Source organism: Rhinolophus ferrumequinum, chromosome 18 (assembly GCF_004115265.2).
Source record: "Rhinolophus ferrumequinum isolate MPI-CBG mRhiFer1 chromosome 18, mRhiFer1_v1.p, whole genome shotgun sequence".
Lineage (NCBI taxonomy): Eukaryota > Metazoa > Chordata > Mammalia > Chiroptera > Rhinolophidae > Rhinolophus > Rhinolophus ferrumequinum.
This window is the reverse complement of record NC_046301.1, coordinates 58,696,489-58,714,270: the sequence shown is the minus strand read 5'-3', so window position 1 is coordinate 58,714,270 and position 17,782 is coordinate 58,696,489. Positions and strand designations below refer to the sequence as shown.

Sequence of the window (17,782 nt, the reverse complement as noted above, 5' to 3'; positions counted from 1 at the left end):
GTTCCCCCTATTGCCCCTTGTTGTCAGGTGTCCACCTGAATTCCCCCACCCTCTGTGCTTCCAGTGGGAAAACCCCCTTTTCAAATCACCCCAGTGGCTTTCCCCTCCCCCGAATTAAATGATAAGAGAAATTCGTGGGGATGAAATTTTGAAACATGGGTCTGCACCCCATCTCCTCCCTGCAGTGGCAGAGCCCCAACTCTCCCATCCCTTTGCCTGAGCTGCTGGAGTCTTCCTGGATTTGAGGTTCTGGGAACAACTGGGGCTCCGTGCACCTAAATGCCCCTCACCCCCACCGCTAGTCCTGCCTTTGGGTTGATGCACGTTCCATTTGTTACTCCACTACGGGCAGCATGCACCTCTCCAGTGAGGGCAGTGGCCAGGGGTTCTCAAACTCAGATGCCGATGGGGGCCAGTCAGTTCGTGGAGAAGAGGGAGAGGAGCGGAAACGCACCCCTTTCCTCAGACGCAGCTGCGGGGATCTACCTGCATGTCCGATTGTAGCCCCATGGGCTTGCCAAATCGGATTTTCCAAGCGAAGCCAGAAATGGGGGTTTTCTGAGACAACTTCCTGCTCTGAAACGCTAGCGTGAAAACATTTTAAAGCACCGTGAGGGAAGAATAAACCCCTTTGTGGCTTGATCGGCCACTGCACGCCAGGCGGAGGCACACGGCGACCCTGCCGGGAAGCCACGCCCGCCCCAGGCAGCTCACAGCTCACCTCCCTGCTGTGTCTTGACCTGGATGGGGTCCGAGAGGGGCCCGTCGCCCACGGAGGTGAAGGCCAGCACGCGCACGGTGTAGGTCTCATCCTCCAGGAGGCTGCCCACAGTGGTCAGCAGGCTGTCGTCCACGTTGTGCTTCTGCCAGTTGCCCACAGGGTGCTCGGGCTCCATGGTGTAATAGACCCGGTAGCCTCGGATCAGGCCGTTGGGCTCCACGGGCTCCTCCCACTGGATGATCATGGTGCTGGCGCTCAGCATGCGGGCCTGTACGTTGCGGGGGGCGCTGGCCGGGGCCTGCTCGCCCGTGCGGGTGACCACCGACTCGCTGGGGGGTCCCTGGCCGATGGAGTTGACGGCCGACACCCAGATCTCGTACTCCGAGTTGGGGCTCAGGCCGCCAATGCTGTAACGTGTCGTGGTGATGTCCTCTTTGATCTGGTACGGCCCGTCCTGGCTCTTGGATTTATATTCAATGACGTAATAGGACACAGGGTCCGGGTTGCCTGAGTCCCACGTGATGGTGATGCTGGTGGCTGTGTTCTCTGTCACCACAGGAGTGCCAGGGGCTTTGGGGAGAGCTATGGGTGGGGGACAAGGTCACACTTCAGACCCGCTGGCGGTGGGCCCTGAAGACTAAGTGACTTTCCGCCACACAACTGCCATCTCTGAGCCTTGATTTCCTTGGCAGTGACCATGGGCCTAAGGACTCCCATCCCATCACCTATAGTAGGGGTCAGCAAACTACAGCCTGAGGGCCGGCACCTGTTTTTGTAAATAAAGTTTTATTGGAACATGGCCATGCTTGCTTATGTACTCCGTTTCCCCAAAAATAAGACCTAGCCAGACAATCAGCTCTAATGCGTCTTTTGGAACAAAAATTAATATAAGACTCATCTTTATATTTATTATATAAGACCCGGTCTTATTTTACTATAAGACCGGGTCTTATATTATAAATATAATATAATACAATATAATTTTTGCTCCAAAAGACGCATTAGAGCTGATTGTCCGGCTAGGTCTTATATTCAGGGAAACACGGTATTACTGATGGCTGCTATTATACATTAATATCAGAGCTGAATGGCTGCAGCAGAGACTAGATGTCCCATAAAGCCAAAAGCATTTACTTTATTAAAAACATATTTGCTATTTGAGAAAAATATTGACTTTTGAAGGAAACATTGGTGGCCTGTGGTCCACAGCTCTCTCTGTGGTTCACTCTGCTCAGCCACGGGCCCCCGTCTGTTCCCATGTCACACGTGCTGTTCCCTATACCTGGCTGGCTCCTTCTAAACCATTCCTTACGGCCTCACTCACTACTTAGGCTAGCGGTACCCAGATCTTATCACCACCTAAGGTTATCTCATTTTCACATTTGTCTGTTCTCCCAACCAACAGGGACTGAGTTTTGTTTCCAGCTGTGTCCCAGCACCTGGATAATTGTGGCTTTCTCTCCCACTTGTCCCAAGATCTCACACCACACAAGCCCCAGCAAGCATTCACCAGGAGGAGTTCAATCCTTCAGCAAAATGACCAACAAACCAGCTGACGCTGATCCTTTCTATGGCTCTAGGGCAGGGCTTGTTAAAACTTTCCCTGCAAAAGCCCAGACAGTATTTTCAGCTTTGCAGGCCTTTGTTGAGACGACTCAGCTCTGCCCTTGCAGCCAGAAAGCTGTCCTACACAAGGTGTGAACAATGGGCAAGTGCCAATAAAACTTTTGGACAAAAACAAGTGAAGGGTCGCATTTAGCCAGAGGGCTGGATCTTGCTGGCCCCTGTTCTAAAAGTAGAAAAATATATGAGGGCACCTTCCTCTGAACCTTGCCATCAACTTGAGACATCAGGAGGATCTGTGGTCCCTTGTGATCCCCCTCCCACCTTGCCCTCCCTATCTCGCTGAGTCTTTGCACAAGCTGTTCCCTTTTCTTAGAACTATTCCCCATCTTCGTTGGCTCATTCCTTTTCAACTTTTAGTCTTTCCCTAACCTAACTTCTCTGGGAGACGGGACCTTTACTCTGGGGGTGTGAACGGTGCTGTGTGGTCCCCATCACAGCCCTAATCAGCCTGTATCGTAGCTACCTGGCCATACAGGCACTTCCCACTTTGGACTGTGAGTTCAGCAGAGTAAGATCATGTCACATTCCTCGGGGCCTGACACAGAATAACTTTAACCCAACAAATATATGTCCACAGAACTGTCCCCTTCACAGCCCAAATGACCTACGCCAGAACTCAGAGGTTTTCCACCTGGATGTACTCTATCACCTACCTGGAGTCTGGGGACCACCCACCTCCCTCATTCCCCCTGCTTACATTTCACTGTGATCTGGGCCACAGCTTCAATGACGCCCAGGCTGGACATGGCCACGCATGTGTAGTTGGCAGAGTCCTTGACGTCCGTGAGTTCTAGCACGTTCCGGCCTACGGGCATGTCATCTTCGGGCGTCAGGTCCTCAGCCCCCTGCATCCATTTGACGTATGGCATGGGGGAGCCCACGGCCACACAGGTGATGTTCACGTTGCCACCTGGCATAATCTCGTGGCTCATGGGCAAGATGGAGAATCGAGGAGCCACACGGCGGACTGGGGGGGCGGCAGCGGCAGCCGGGAGGGAGATGAATGGGATTGGGGGGGGGGGAGACGGAATCCAGAGGAGAAAAGAAAGACAAGCAGGAAGAAGGAAAGAAAGAAAACAAAAAAAGGAAAAAAAGCGGAAAACAATTTAAATATAAACAGGGCTGTTTTCCTCCCCCCAGTTGAAAACATTTTTTTATCCAGATGAAAAGAAAACAAAGAAACCAAATTAAAAAACCAAATTCCAACACAAAGAAACCAAAACTTTAAAGGAAGGTACTTCACAAACAATATATAGAGAGATATATCAATATATAATCGGAGACATGAAGCATTATTTCATAGCAACAGGGTTTCAGAGACCAGAGGGGCTGGTCACAGCACAGTTACGAACACAAAAATTTATCAGCTGTTTCTCATCTTTGATGACGGATGTGGCTTCAGGGAGCAGCCCCTCCACCCGCTCTCCCAAGTGGGGAGCTTTGGAAAATGCCGGCTGCAAATGGGGGGCGCTGGGAAGGATGGTCGGGGAATGGGGAGAACATGGAAAGAGTTGGAACCAGGGGGCCAGGATATTGGCGCCCCACCCTCATCCCCCCTAGTGACTCAGGGGCCCCACCCACTTCCCCGGGGGCCCTCCAGGAAAAGATGAGAAACTCTAATGAAATTTTTGTGGTTTTGGGGTATAGAAACCCTTCTAAAAGCTTCTGTCGGATCTCACAAGTTTCCATTGATAAATGCAGCTCTCAGAGTCACAAACAGCATGCAAAAGAGATTGGTTGAGAGAGAGAGAGAGAGAGAGAGAGAGAGAGAGAGAGAGAGAGAGAGAGAAGGGACAGAGAGCACTAATGCATCAAAGAGGCCTGGATCGCAGGGGCCTTATTGCACACTCATGTGGGTACCAGAGAGAGGAGACAGATGAGCTGAGAGAAAGAGAGGACACAGGGAGAGGGACAGAGAGAGGGAGGGACAGAGACAGAGAAAGGAGGAAGGGGGAGGGGGCCCACTTCAATGCTGCATATTAATCCTAGCGGATGTGACCCAATGTGAGATGTCACATTGTCACATCACAGCCCTGGCAGAATAGAATATAAATATTAATCATCATAATAATAATAAACGGGGATGAACTTGAACGCTGAGGAAACGGGCATGTTCTGTGCATTTCTTAGCAGGAAAGCAGATGCAGCCTTCTGTCCCCATCTCACAGACCACGAAGGCAGCAGGACACATTTCGGGGGCTCCATTTTCGGAAGTTGGATGGGTTTCCGGGATGGGAGGGAAAGGGGTGGACACTCACGGGCACCTGAACTTCCGGGGCTGCCCGCTAGGCAGAGGGAAGGACTGGGGTTAGCCTAGCCAACCCTTCTAGTCAGAAAGAGCCTGTCCCTAGGTAAGAGCTGAGCACTTGGGGAGCTACATGAGTGCCTCCCCAGCTTTGGGTGGGTGAAGGAGTCTTGTCTCCAACTGAAGAGAGGACAGATTGGAGGCTCAAAAGGCAAAACAGGGTCACAAGTGACTTTCAGCATCCCAACCTGCCTCTTATTTTCACATGGTATTGGGGGTACAGTTGCATCCCTAAAGAGGGTGTTTGTAAAGGGTGTGACCTGCCCTACAGAGGAGGGGGCTCCAGGGAATAAAGGGAAGCAGCCTGGTTTCTTCTTCCAGCCTGCGTTTCCAGCTGGAGACTCCAAACCCTGCTCCCTGAATCCCAGATGGAGGCAAAGAAAAGGGGGGAGCCCTGTGGGGGTAGGGAGGAGGGCCATGAAGCTGGCAGCTCTTCGGAAAAGGAAGCCCCACGAAAAGTCCAGAGTCACGTTGGAGACAGGATGGAGGAAGTGGAAGGAGTCGCCGGAGGGGAGGAGTGGGGGGACAGGGAGGGGAGACGGAGGGGCCATGCAGACAGACTGGGGGTGAGGGGCAGGGCAGGGCACTGAGATGGGGGGTAGCTTTCTGGCAGGGCTGGGTGAAGGGTGGGGGGAGTCGGAGGAAGAGAATGGGGTCCGGCCAGCCAGCGGACATGGTCCAGGCCAGCCGCCGGCATCCACAGCGAGGCACGAGTGGGATGCCCGCTGCGTTGTCATGGAAACGGAACACGATGGGGGATGAGCGTGGGGTAGCTAATTAATCAAGGACAGAAAACGGCATCGACGTCCAAAACAAAACCAGGAGAAACAAATGAAGAAACAAAGCGGAAAAAAAGAAAAATCCAAAACACCAACCAAACAAAAAACCCTTCCAAACAAAACACCCAAAAGCAAGAAGAAAAAAACATGGAATGGGTGTGGGGCTGAAAATCGGGGTCTGAAAGGAGGAGGGCTGTGGTTTCCCCTGGGAGGTGCCCCCCACCCCTGGCAGAACACAGGGTCTGGCCCCCCTACCCAACCACCCAAGAGCCTCGGTGGCCATAGAGGTGACATCCTTGGAGAAAGAATCTTCGAGGCAAACCAACCCGGCCCCACTGGAACCCTTCTCTGTAAAGCCCCTCTCAGCCCGCTTCTCAGGGACACCCTGCCTGTCATTTAGGGCTGAACAGAGGACCAGTCACTAATCGCACAAGGCCAACTCCTCCAGGCCTCAGAAAACCTCTACAGGCAGAGATGGGGGCGCTGATGTGGCTGAATGAGCTCTGTGGCCTTGGGAAGGTCCCTCATCCTTCTGGAGCCTCAGTCTCCCCATCTGTGAAATGGAGGCAATCAGTGACATGCTGAGGCCACTAAGCTGCCTGAGATAGTAGTGCCCCACGCTCAGCCTGGGTTTGGGGCTGGTGACGTTCCCTTTTAGATTTCCAGGTGCTCTACCTTAAGGGAGTTTGGGGATGAATAAAAAGTTAAAAAAATTTTTGAAAAAGGAAATAGTAAAAATTCCTGTTGAATCCCCGTCTTGCTTTATCCTTCCCAATTTTGAGACGCAAATGTTCTTACGCCTCTTTTGTGGACGAGAGGTGACAGGGCTAGTTGGAAGACATAAAGGAAGGAAGTGGTGGGACCCAGAGACAAAAGCCAGGCATGCCTGGTCTCTGCCTCTCAGATAAAATGAGCCCGCTCTTCTCTCACCACGTTAAGAAGCAAGAATCACAGCCAGGTGTCCTTTCTTGGCAACTGGCTCGTTTCAAACTTGTGTGTCCTTATCCTGTAGGACACCTGGAGGGCAAAAGTACCCATCACCTATATATTCCTATCAACTGAACAGTGCCCAGGAACCAGTTGCGCGATAACCAGCAGCTATCATAATAAATACCCAGAAGCCTTCAGTGAAAGGCTGATACTGAACGGGATTGTTGGGACATCTAAAGGAGTAAGAGCTAGCTTTAGGATTTAAAGGTTAAATGTGAACCCAATTTATCCCTCTGTAAGGCTCACCATCTCATCCAAAAGACCCTGTTCACATCTGATCTTAAAATATCTCCCCTCAGGAAGTATCACAGTTTGGAAAGTAACTTTTTTCCGAAGTAGAGACAAGGCATACATCTTGAATATGTAAAAGACTTGCTGTGCAGGATTTTTAACTATAAGTCAGTTAAATGTGGGAGGGCATTTATCAACAACAGTAACTTTAGTGCTTATAATTCCCAAGATGGCCGGCAGCCATCAGTTAAATGGATCTGCCAATAGCTATAAAAGCTGACACCTAAGACACTTTGCCCACTTGCTTTCGCACCCACCCTCCTCATTTCGAAGGGTGTGCTGTAGGAAGAGGGCTGGTTTGCCGCGAGCTTGGAGAGGATTGTGCCCATTGGCACGAGGTGACTCAGAACCCCCTTGGGGGTCTCAGAAGACTTCAGGGCATCCTCCCAGCTGGCAAGGGCGGGTGGCTGACGCTGTGTTCTGCCCAGTTTGGTGCTGACACCCACCCACATCATCTTTCCACCCCCGGCTGCAAGCTTGAGGTGCGGGTTAGAAAGTAAGGTGGGCGCGGAGCCCACGGGACGAGCGGCCCCGCGGGATCCCCGCCCCCAATTACCGACCTGAATGGAGGTTCCAGGTGGGTTATAAGGGGACCACACCAGCCTTGGTCCTCAGCACGCTCCAGCTGGCTCTCGTTTCCAGCTCTTCTCGTCACCGAGTAGCCGGGGGTCCCAGCGGGGGGGACCCGCGTGGGTGAGAGGGTCAGGAAGGTGGGCGGTGGGGGGTGGCGGGTTTGGGAGGGGGGTGGGTCGCTTCAAACCCCGATTCACATGGAAAAACAACTCAAAAACCGTCAAAGCAACCGGGAGACGACCCCTCCCCCAGGCAGGAAGAGGCAGAAACTCAAAAACCAAAAAGGGGGGGTTCAAGGGAGAAGGGTGGGGGAGGGGGGAGGGTTAACTCAAAAGTGAGGTGATCTGGTTGAAGCACTAGGTCGGGAACTCGACAGTGTCAGACATCTCAACGATTCAGCAAGCCGCAGCTCCAAGGGGGGTGGGGGGCTCTGCTGGGCATTTTGGGGTGAGAGAAGCTACTGGATGCTCCTCTGGACTCCAAAATGAGGATGAGGGTGGGGAGGGCAGGGGAAAGATGCCAAGAAGTTCTGCAGCCTCCAAGGTTTTAAGCTTAGATTACACCTGTCTGGGGAAGGGAGGGGGTCTGAGGCCTAATTTCAAAGCCCCTCCATTGAATCCCAGCCTGTGGCCCAGGGAGGGTGGGTACCGCCCCCCTCCCACTGGCCTGTCTTGTGCATCTTCCTCCCTCTGCCTCCCCCTCCCACCACCAGCTCCCTCCTCCATTGCCATCCTGAGAGCATGCAAGGCCTGGAGGGACCTGGTTGGACCCCTGGCCCACGGGCTGACCAGCGTCCTTGGCAAGTTGGCATTTTGCGCTGGACATTTTGCTGCACTATAGATATTTTTATTGTTGTCGCTGTTGTTTTGGTACTCTTTCCCCAGTTTTTATCTATTTACTTATTTTTGGTTCTAGCAGAAAATGGGATGACATCTTGCCAATCAACTGATCCCCTTGTCCCCCTCGCTGCAGCCACCGGAGACGCAGGGCTTTCCAAATGACAAGGTGTAATCTAATGTTCCCCTCACCCCACCCCCCCAAAAACAGAGGAAACAGCAATGCAAAGGGTGTGAGGCAGGCAGCAGGCGAGAAGTGTCTAGAGCTCAGTGTTCCTGCAGAAAGCCCCCTTCCCTACCACCTTCCATGCCCAAATGGAGGAAAGCCTGCCTCCCCACCCTGGAGCCCCCTCTCCCCTTGGGACGAGGGTAGGATGAGGAGAAGGGCTGGGTCCTGATCTGCTATCAGGGTCAAGTCAGGGTCTCGGGGGTGGCATGGCTAGGTATAATCAGCAGGATCTGGGGAGCTCGCCCACACAACCTAGTGGAAATCTTTCTGGAGATATGGGAGGTGAGGGGTGGCTCCAGGCCCAGTATCTGCATCTACTCCTGGTGTGGGGGTCCTGGAGGTAAGGGGAGCCCCTAGAAGTCATATCCACCAATTATATGGCTTGGGTGCCAGAAATTTAATTTGAAAAACAATTTGTTCCATAGAATTCCATGCTACGGATTGATCTTAAAATGCCTGGGAATGAACTGCAGATAAAGGGTTCTGAAGAACACCTGCAAATTGGGGCATTCTACACTTCCCACTGGCAACATGCACTGAGTCCTGGTTTCTTAGCTCAGCATTGGAGACTGGGTGTTAAACTACCCCAGCGCCACATGGCCTCCTTCAAAAACCTGATGAAGTCCCTTGAAGGTGGAAAGTTCTTCCCCATGTCTCCAGCTTGCTCTGAGCTCTCCCTGCACGTTCCCGGGACACACGGTGGGTGGCACACCATTTAACTGGGTCCTGTGCATCGTGGTTCAATAATGCTATGTTGCTAGACGAAGTGGTGAAAACACCATCTTTAGCCACTAACTCACACCTTTAAGGCTTACAGTTTTAAAGAAGCAAAAAAAGAACATTAACAGCCAGAGAGCATGAAATCTGATCATCTTCCCACCTTGTCAAAAGCCTGCGCTGCATCTTCCCCAGGGGAGTTCTGGGAGTGGAGCTGCCGGCTGCATTAAAAAATGGGCTTGGTTTTGACTTTGGCCCTTTGGATCTCAAAGATCAATTTCAGGAAGAGAAGGGTATGTCTGAATATTCTGTCCCCTAAACAAACCAGGTCAGCAAAGCTGGAGATTGTGAATTGAAGAAGAGTTAGGTTAGGGGTGAAAATTTCTTGTAATTAACTCCCAGGACTGGCTGCTCTGGCAACAATGTAAATGCTTGCTTGTAGCTTTCAGGGCAGAAAGTGCCAGGTGGCTCCTGTCTTCCTGTGAGCTGGTACTTAATCTGCAAGGGTAGCCTAGCACCCAAGCTGGGACTCTTTTTGCCCCCTTCTGACACTGTGGCCACAGAACTTCCTGGGGGGAGTGACAGGGCATAAGATGGGAGCCATGGCTCTGGGGAAGGCACTAATCTCATGGGAATGGGTTTGGAGACAGAGGAAAATGAGATCATGGGATGGGCTCAGAAAAGCACTAGCAAAAAATGAGACCTGAGCAAATGAATTAGCTTCTGCCCTTCGATTCTTTTCAAAGCAGTTTCCCATAAGCCATATTATTCAAACAGTGGATCTGTGAAGTACATAACAGGGAAACTGAGGTCTCCAAAGAAGGGAAGGGACTTTTCCAGCTCAATTGCTTGAACTCTTTACTTCCCTGTTCTACAACAATCCCACTAGCAATTTCTTTTGTGCCATGCACTGCACAGGGCACTTGAGCATTAAACAGTTAGCGTGATGGAATCTTCCCAACTACTCTGTGAGCGAGGCCTATTATTAATGATCCTTATTGTTCAGATGAGGAAATGGGGACTCCAAGCATTCAGGTGACTAGCCCAAGCCCATACAGCCAAGGAGTGGCAGAGGCGGGGTTTGAATCCTGGTCTGCCAGAACTCAGTCTGTGCTCTCACCACTCGGCAATACTGCCCCCAAAGTCCAAGTGGTCTTCAGACATCCTCAGCCACCCCTCAGTTCCAATTCATTTGGTGGAGGTGGTGGGTGACCCCTCTCTCCTCCATCTTTTGGGAATTCCCTGAGGGTCAGCCTGGCAGCTCTCACACTGGATTAAAAAGGAGGAGAAATACATCCCCTCTTATTCATCTAAAGTCCTCTTGCCAACTTAGCCCTGAACTTAATAGTTGGGAGTTTAGAGAAGGCAGGTAAGGGGGGAAAAGGTGACCCCAAACAGGCTGGCCTCGGCCCTCAATTATCATCTATGTTTAGTAGCAGCTGGGGGCTGGGAGCTAGAAATCTAAGTGGATTTCACTGGGGACTGGTTTGGGGGTTGGAGTTTGATACCCAAGGGCTTGCTTTTACTCAGGGAGAGAAAAGGCAGTGGGAGCGTGCATCTCCAAAGGTTTGCAAGAGTGAGAGAGACACACAGAGAGAAAGAGAGCTGAAAGACAGAGGCAGAGGGAGAGTTGGGGAGGCAGAGAGAGAGGGCAAGAGGCTGTGTTCAAAGTTCCCCTGGGTTTTTTCCAGAATTCCACAGTTCTGATGCTCAGGTACTCAGAAAGTGACCATACTGTATTTCTGGATACCTGTGACTGGACCCAGAGTCTGTGAGGGGGTGGGGGAAGCAGCCAATGCTGCCTGGGAGGCGAAGGCATAGCACTAAAGGGCAGGATAACTGGCTAAGTATTTCTTCCAAAGTCTGTCATGCACGTTTTCTGGTGGGAGGGGTTCCATATTTGTTCTCAGCCAGGACCCAAGAAGTCATCACACCAGCTGCCATTTTGAGCACTGCCTATGTGCCAAGCATGCATCATTTTGGGAGGATGGTCCAGTTTAAGGTGGCCACTTCCCACATTTGGATGTGTCACTATATTGAACAAGAACTCAAAATGCTGATTGGCCATTCAGCTGTGCTTCAAATGCCTGTTGTATGGGTTGTCTGGGAGGGTGGGAGGTGGTCTCATGCTGAGGTGGAGGATGGGAACGTGCTTGCTTATGTCCCCTTCCAACATGGCCGCCTAGTAGGGCTGAGGCACCAGATCTGGGTAAAGTAGGGCTGGCCAGTGAGGTCAGGCAAATTGGGCTGCTCTCCCCCCACACCCCACCCAGGCTCTGACCTCCCACCATCTGTCTATGACCCCTCCCTTGAGCCCTTGAGCCCAGGCGGTCACTTTCTGCCCCAGCATCCCAGCTGTGGGACCCCTTCCGCCCTCCCGGATGGTAGTTGGGACAGGAACACTGGCTTTTAAATCACAATGCATCTGGAGAACAACCACAAAACAGCTCAGCCCAAGAAACCGAAACCAAACAGCACGGGAACACGAGACAGAACCAAAAACGAAACGCTTTGAGGGAAGAGGGGGCTGGGTGAAGGGGATGGGAGGGGGAAAAAAAAACGAACTGATCGGTTTTTTCCCCCCAAAATGAAACAAAACCAAAAAAAAAAAAAAAAAAAAAACCCCATAAATAAAAGGAAGAAAGAAAGAAAAACGAAGAAAACCAAAGGAGAAAAACAGAACAGAAGACAAGAAACACTCCAACAGAAGGCGTTGGGAATTCACCAAACCGAACCGACGAGTGGCATGCAGAGAAATTTTTACATTCTCCCAGCATGCATCAGGCCCAAGTTACCATGACGACGAGGAGTGCAAAAAACTTAGCAACAACATTACCAACGGATGCATAGAGGCGACCACAATGCAAGCATCGCATGTGTGCGGCCGGCCCTAGGCCGGGCTGGGCGCGGCTGAGATTTTCGTGTCTTTCTGGGTTTTTGCTCTCGCTTGGCGGTTTTTTTTTGTTTTGTGCGCTCTGCGCTTATTTTTCATATTCCGTTATTTTAATTTTTTTTAGTTCATTTTTCTATTATTTTCCATGTGCATGTCTGTGTGTCCGTGTGCATGTCTGTGTGTGTTTCATGTGTGTGCATGTCACTTTCAGAATGTAAAAATGTGGGTAAAGAAAGTAAAAAAGAAAAAAACACACCAACCTTCTCGAAGCTCTGAGGGATGTAAAGGGGGTTTGATGCAGAACACAATGACATGGGGAGAAGAGAAAAAATAGGGGAGATACAGAGAGTAAAAAGAGGACTTCCCAAGGCTAAAAGCTGCAATAGTTTGTTTTTTTTTCTTTAAATAAAAAAAAATTAAAATTAAAAAATAAAAAAGAACAGCAACGACCTTTTTTCTTTCCTCTGCTCCTTCCTCGACAAACCAGATCTACAACTGGCTTCCACGATTTTTTTTTTTTTCCATTCAATTTTGGAGTGTCTGAGACCCAGGCAAAGATTGGGAGGCTGGACCCCCAAAAGGAAGCTCATGCCAGGGACCCCACCTCCAGGTGGCTGAGGACACAGAGGCCCCCCTCCCTTGATGGACCTTTGCTAGAGGTCCCACCCCCACCCTGCCCCATGCCTGCTGTCCACACTCTCCTTGAGCTCTGCCAGACTTACACACCCCCGTCCCAAGTGTTTGCAGAGAAATGAGCAGGCTAGACGAAGACCAGTCATTTGGAGTCATGGACGCACTGTAACTCACCAGAGGTGCCGTGGCATCGGATCAGATGTGTGCCCCCTACCCGCCCACCCTCCGAGTCCCCATCCCCTCCCTCAAGCAGCCTCCTCCTCAGAGACAAGATGCAAACCCAAGGTGCAGAGTCAAGGAGCCGCTCTGGGCCAGGGGCGCTATGCTTGTTGGGGCCGTGGGTGAGGGAGGAGCCGCCCAGCCTCCCAGGCGGAGAATGGCAGGGGCTTGGTGGATTAAGTGGGGAAAACTGGGGCGTGGAGGAGGGGTGTGACGGAATCTAGTATACAGAGCCAATCGGGACAGCCCTGGGGTTTGAATGGGGCCCCATTTCCTGGCAGGCGGAAGCTGTTTCTACCATGAATCTGATCAGAAACACCCATCAGGAGGCGGGGGATGGAGGAGCGGAAATGGTGGAAAAGGAGGCAGATTAAAATTTCTGACAGGACCCAAGAGAACTGACATAGGGATAAGGGGGCGTCGACAGAGGCGTCTGGGGGCAGGGAAGCCCCCCAAGGCCTTTGAGGAGACACCAAGGGACCCAGAAGGAAGTGTGTATAGACGCTTACCAGGGCTTCCTCAGGTGGGGTGGGGGTGCTGGGGCAAGGACCCCGTGCCTCTAGTGGACCAGCCTGACAGCGCCAGGCCCCAGGGCACATGTGCCTGCTGTGGCCCCAGTCTTGCTGTGGCGTACACTAGTCCCTTCTGAGGGACTAGGAGAGAGAGCTCTGGGCTCTGGGACAGCTGAGGGTGCAGGGGCTGGCGGTGGGGGGCAGCCTCAAAGACCCCTCCCCAACTTTCAGATGGAGGGCGCTGGAGGAGGGGACGGTGAGGCGGGAGCTACGAGGCCACGGAGTTTGAAAAAGCAAAGCGAGCACATGACAAAGGGAGGCACGCACGACACACCACAGAAGAAGCTGACTCGGGTGGGTGGGCGGGGTGGGGCAGAGGCCTGCAGGCTCCCCCGGCCCTATAGGCTCAAGACTGACCCCCCCCCTCGACACCCTGCCCCGTTCCCTCCTGCCACCCCCACCCCAGTCCTGCAGCCCACTGGGAGTCCATCACAAGGCACAGGGGTGGGGGTGGGGGGTTAAGCTGTCCCCATTTTACAGGCAAGGAAACTGAGGTCCAGAGAGGGACGCCGCTTGGCCCAAGGTCCTGCCTTGACCGGGCCGGGGGCCCTCCTGCTTGGGTCTGCAGGGGACAGGGGAGCCCGGAGGCTGTGAGCCCGAGGAGGGAGGGGGACAGGATGTGGTGGGTCCCTGCCTTCAACCTGGACGCGGCGTTCCCTACCTCGCACGTAGAGGTTGGCAGGTGAGGAGTAGCGCACGCCAGCGCTGTTGGTGGCCACACACTCGTATTTGCCCTGGTCGGTCTCCTCGCTGCTCTCAATCTGTAGCGCCCCTGTGGGGAGAGGGGAGAACACCTGGCCCATCAGGGAGGCCCGGGAGTGGAGGTAGGGGAGGGGAGGCCCTGGGATGGCCAGAGGCAGACGAAAGAGTTGAGTTAGCTTAGAAGTCCCAGCTGGGCCAGGGCCTCCCTGGCTCGCCTCCCCCCACCCTAAGTCTAGCCCCATACTACCCCCATTCTCCCCACAACCTCCACTGTCACTGGAAAAGCAGCTGGTCATGGGGCCGGGGCTTCCTAAACGACTGCCAAGTTGACCTACGAGCTGGGGGACTGTGTGCCACGGTAGTGTGTTTGCAAAAGCACCGAGCAATGCTCTCCAAGCAAAGCGGGAAGAGTGGGTTGACATTCACAGCCCGAAATGGTCACTGCAGAGAGCCTGGGACCGAGGGGGCCACCACAAGTGAAGTGCACATTCAGGGAGCTGGCGGGTGGTGCCTTGCCGGTTTTACCCAGTGCCCATGTGTAAATGGACAGGGGTCAGGGTTCCTCAAAGGTGCTTGGAATCATAGGCCCCCAAGCCCACAGTACCCGCAAGTGACTGGACACAGGGTCGTCATTCTTCAAGGGTGTTTGAAATCCCAGGACTGGGTTACCCCCAACAATAGTTCAAAGTGCAGGATGTTGAGACTGATATACGTCAAGTTATGTTTGAAATCACAAGCCTGGATCAAAGCCTTCTGTACCTGCAACTAACTGAAGAGGGATCTGAATGTCCCCAGGAATTTAAAGCCACTGAAGTGTCTCGGAATTCACCGGCCCATTTTAAAACTGCAGCCCTGGACGCAGGATCCCAGTGCTTATGAAGTAACTGAATAAACTTCTTCAAGTGGGTTCGCAATTACAGTTCTAGACTCAAGTCTCCAGGTTAATGGGAGAATTGTCCAGTGTCTGAAGCCAGAGGTCAGAAGAAGAACCTTGAACACCCACAAATAAAGCTGAGGTGAAAATGCCTCCAGCGAGTTTGAAATCACAAGCCTGGATCAAATCGTTTGTTGGTCATGAGGGAATAAACATCTGAGAAGAGACCAGTTTTCTCAAGCGTATTTAAAATTCGCAGGCCCAAGTCACAGATCTTGGTGCCCATAAGCAAATAAAAATTGGGCTGATTTCCCTTCAGTATGTTTGAAATCACAGACCCAGAACTCACTCCACTTCCCACGGACACATAAAAATGAACGAAACGTCTCGAGAATATTTGAAAGCACAGGCCTCAGTCAAGCACTACAGTATACCCACGAGTAAATGGAAATGAGACCAGGATTTCCCCAAGGATACCTGAACCCCCAAATCTGGAACAAATCTTCATTTTCACAAGTGAAGGTGAGCGAACACCTTTAAGTATGTTTGAGATCATGGGCCTCGAGAAAATACTTCAGTGCCCATGAATAACTAAGAATGAGGCAAAGTTTCCACAAGTATGTCTCTCATTTTCATAAGTAAATAAAACTGAGCAAACATCTGTGAGTATGTTCGAATCACAGGCCTGAACCCAAGTGCTGGCTGACCTGTAAATGAAGCTGAGTGAACAGCTCCGAGTGGGTTAGAATCACAGGCTTTGATCCAAGTCCCTGGCACCAGGAGTCCAAAAGCCCAGTCCAAGCTCCCAAGCAGACCCCACCTCCTAGCTTTATTTGTGGTTGTCCCATGGGAGTGACATGGGACACTTCACTTGGGAGGTTCTCGCTGAGGGTTGCAGATGAGGATTCTGCCCCCAAATAACATCCCTACTTCCCCCCAACCTCTGACCTCAAGTCCCTAGGAAAGCAGGCAGGCAGGTATTACTATGGAGGCCCAGAGAAGGCAGGGAGGCTGCTGTAGGTCACACAGCATTTCGTGGCAACACCAGGGACTCTTTCTTAGGGTTCCCATCCAGGCCTATTCTAATCTATTCTCTGGGGCAGGAATAGGGGGCCAAAGTCAGACCTGGCCTTTGAGACCGCCTGTCTCCCTGCGCCCTCAGGCTGGACCCCCCAGATCAAAGCTTTAGAGCCAGAAGGCCCCTTCTGCACGCTCATTTTACAGATGGGAAAACCAAGGCTGCAGACGGACGAGGGCTGTGTACAGAGAAATGGTCAGAAACCTGGCCCCAGCACTCTGGGTGGGCATGGGAGGTGCCACCCCCTCCTGAGGAGGGCAGCCCCCTTCCTGCTGCCAGGTAGAGTGAGGTGCCACCAGGGCCACACTTGGCCTCCAGCCACAGACAGCGACATAGACAGATTGGACGGACACTGGGCAGGGTGGCGAGGAGGAGACAGGTGGAGGGGGGCCTGGGGGCAGCCCCCATGGAGCCTGGGGGAACTGGGGGGACAGCAAGAGTGTGAGTGGGTGGGTGAGGAAAGAGCCTCTTACCTCGGATCGGAGTGCTTTCTGTAAGGGAAGCAGAGAGAGTAAGGTGAATGACAGAAGGCAGTCCTGGGGGGCCGGGGGGCCCCAGGGAGGCCAGGCTGGGCCACCAGCCAGACCTGTCCGCTCTGCCTCCGCTGGGGCTGAGCCAGCCTGGGCCCACGGACCCTGCAGGCGTTGCCGAGGAAGAGGAGGTAAGGCTCCTAGGAGCAGGGTGGGTTTGAGGACGTGTCCATCAGGAGTGCTTCCGGAAGAGGCAGGAATCTCCTGGGGAAGGAGGGGCGTCACTATGCCCCGGGGAGGTCTATGGCCTGGCCTGGCCCTGTTGGCTGCCTTCCTTCTGGGCCAAGGGAGGGAGGTCCATGACCTCCCTTCCTTCTTTCCTTCTTGGGAGGGACAGGGAGCGATGGGGGGGGGGGGGGGTTCAGGAATCTTGTTAGAGACAGTGGGAGAGGGGGTTAGTGCCCCAGGGCCGGGCATTAATAAAGCACAGGGAAGGTGTTACAGATACGCCAAGTAGGAGGGACAGGGAAGGGCAGTGAAAAGGGATTGAGGGCAGAGGGAGGGCCCTGCAGCCGCCTTCACTTCCAAAAGGAAAAGAGGAAAGGGTTATCTGTGTATACACCTGGGCACCGGGGGCAGGGACAACTCAGGGTTCAGGAAAAGGAGGTCCCAGACTAGAGTGTCACACCCTCGGCTCATTGTCCCTGGGAAGATCTGGACGCCTCCTTGCTGCTGATGACAGCTGATAACCCCACCGAGGACAGGAGACCCCAAGGCCAGGGCAGAGAAGCTGTAGAGGGTGAAAAAAACAGAGCTCCTTGGCATGGCCCAGGCCCATTCTACAGATGGGTGAACTGAGGCCCAGAAGGGGCCAGGAACTGTCATACCATTAGTAAGAGGCAGGGGAGAGCCCTGAACCTAGCTCTCCAGCCTCCCAGGCTGGGGACTCTGGCTTGAACTTTCTGGGGCCCCCATACGATGATCTCTTACAAAATCCTCAACCCGATCAGGCTACTTTACGCAGGGGGAAATGGCTTATGATGATAGAAACTGAAAGCCAGAGAATAGGACTTCTTCTCAAGATGGTCAAATGGCCCATGGCCACCATATTGAGGAAAGGAGGTACCCCAAAGAAGATGAGAAGGAACAATCATGGGCCAGTATTCTCACCTTAGTTAAGAATTAGCCCAGCAGTTGGTTTTAGGGGATTCAGGCTGGATGCTTGGAAAAGATTAGTGCCCAGCATCGGCCTAGCTAGAAAACTCCTCTCTCAT

General features: G+C 52.8%; 1 protein-coding gene across 16 annotated transcripts in view; it reads right to left on the bottom strand.

Annotated features, from left to right (window-relative positions):
- Positions 1 to 17,782, bottom strand: part of PTPRS (protein tyrosine phosphatase receptor type S) — a 100,196-nt gene that overhangs the window by 28,920 nt on the left and 53,494 nt on the right. For 7 of the 16 annotated variants that reach the window (XM_033135110.1, XM_033135109.1, XM_033135115.1 and 4 more), the window contains exons 7-11: positions 16,512 to 16,529; positions 14,046 to 14,156; positions 12,221 to 12,232; positions 3,045 to 3,314; positions 722 to 1,303 (exon numbers count right to left, since the gene is read on the bottom strand). In XM_033135110.1, the coding sequence (XP_032991001.1) occupies positions 722 to 1,303; positions 3,045 to 3,314; positions 12,221 to 12,232; positions 14,046 to 14,156; positions 16,512 to 16,529 (993 nt within the window). The remainder of the gene's footprint in view (positions 1 to 721; positions 1,304 to 3,044; positions 3,315 to 12,220; positions 12,233 to 14,045; positions 14,157 to 16,511; positions 16,530 to 17,782) is intronic. The other 9 variants (XM_033135114.1, XM_033135116.1, XM_033135117.1 and 6 more) reach the window with 3 other exon arrangements.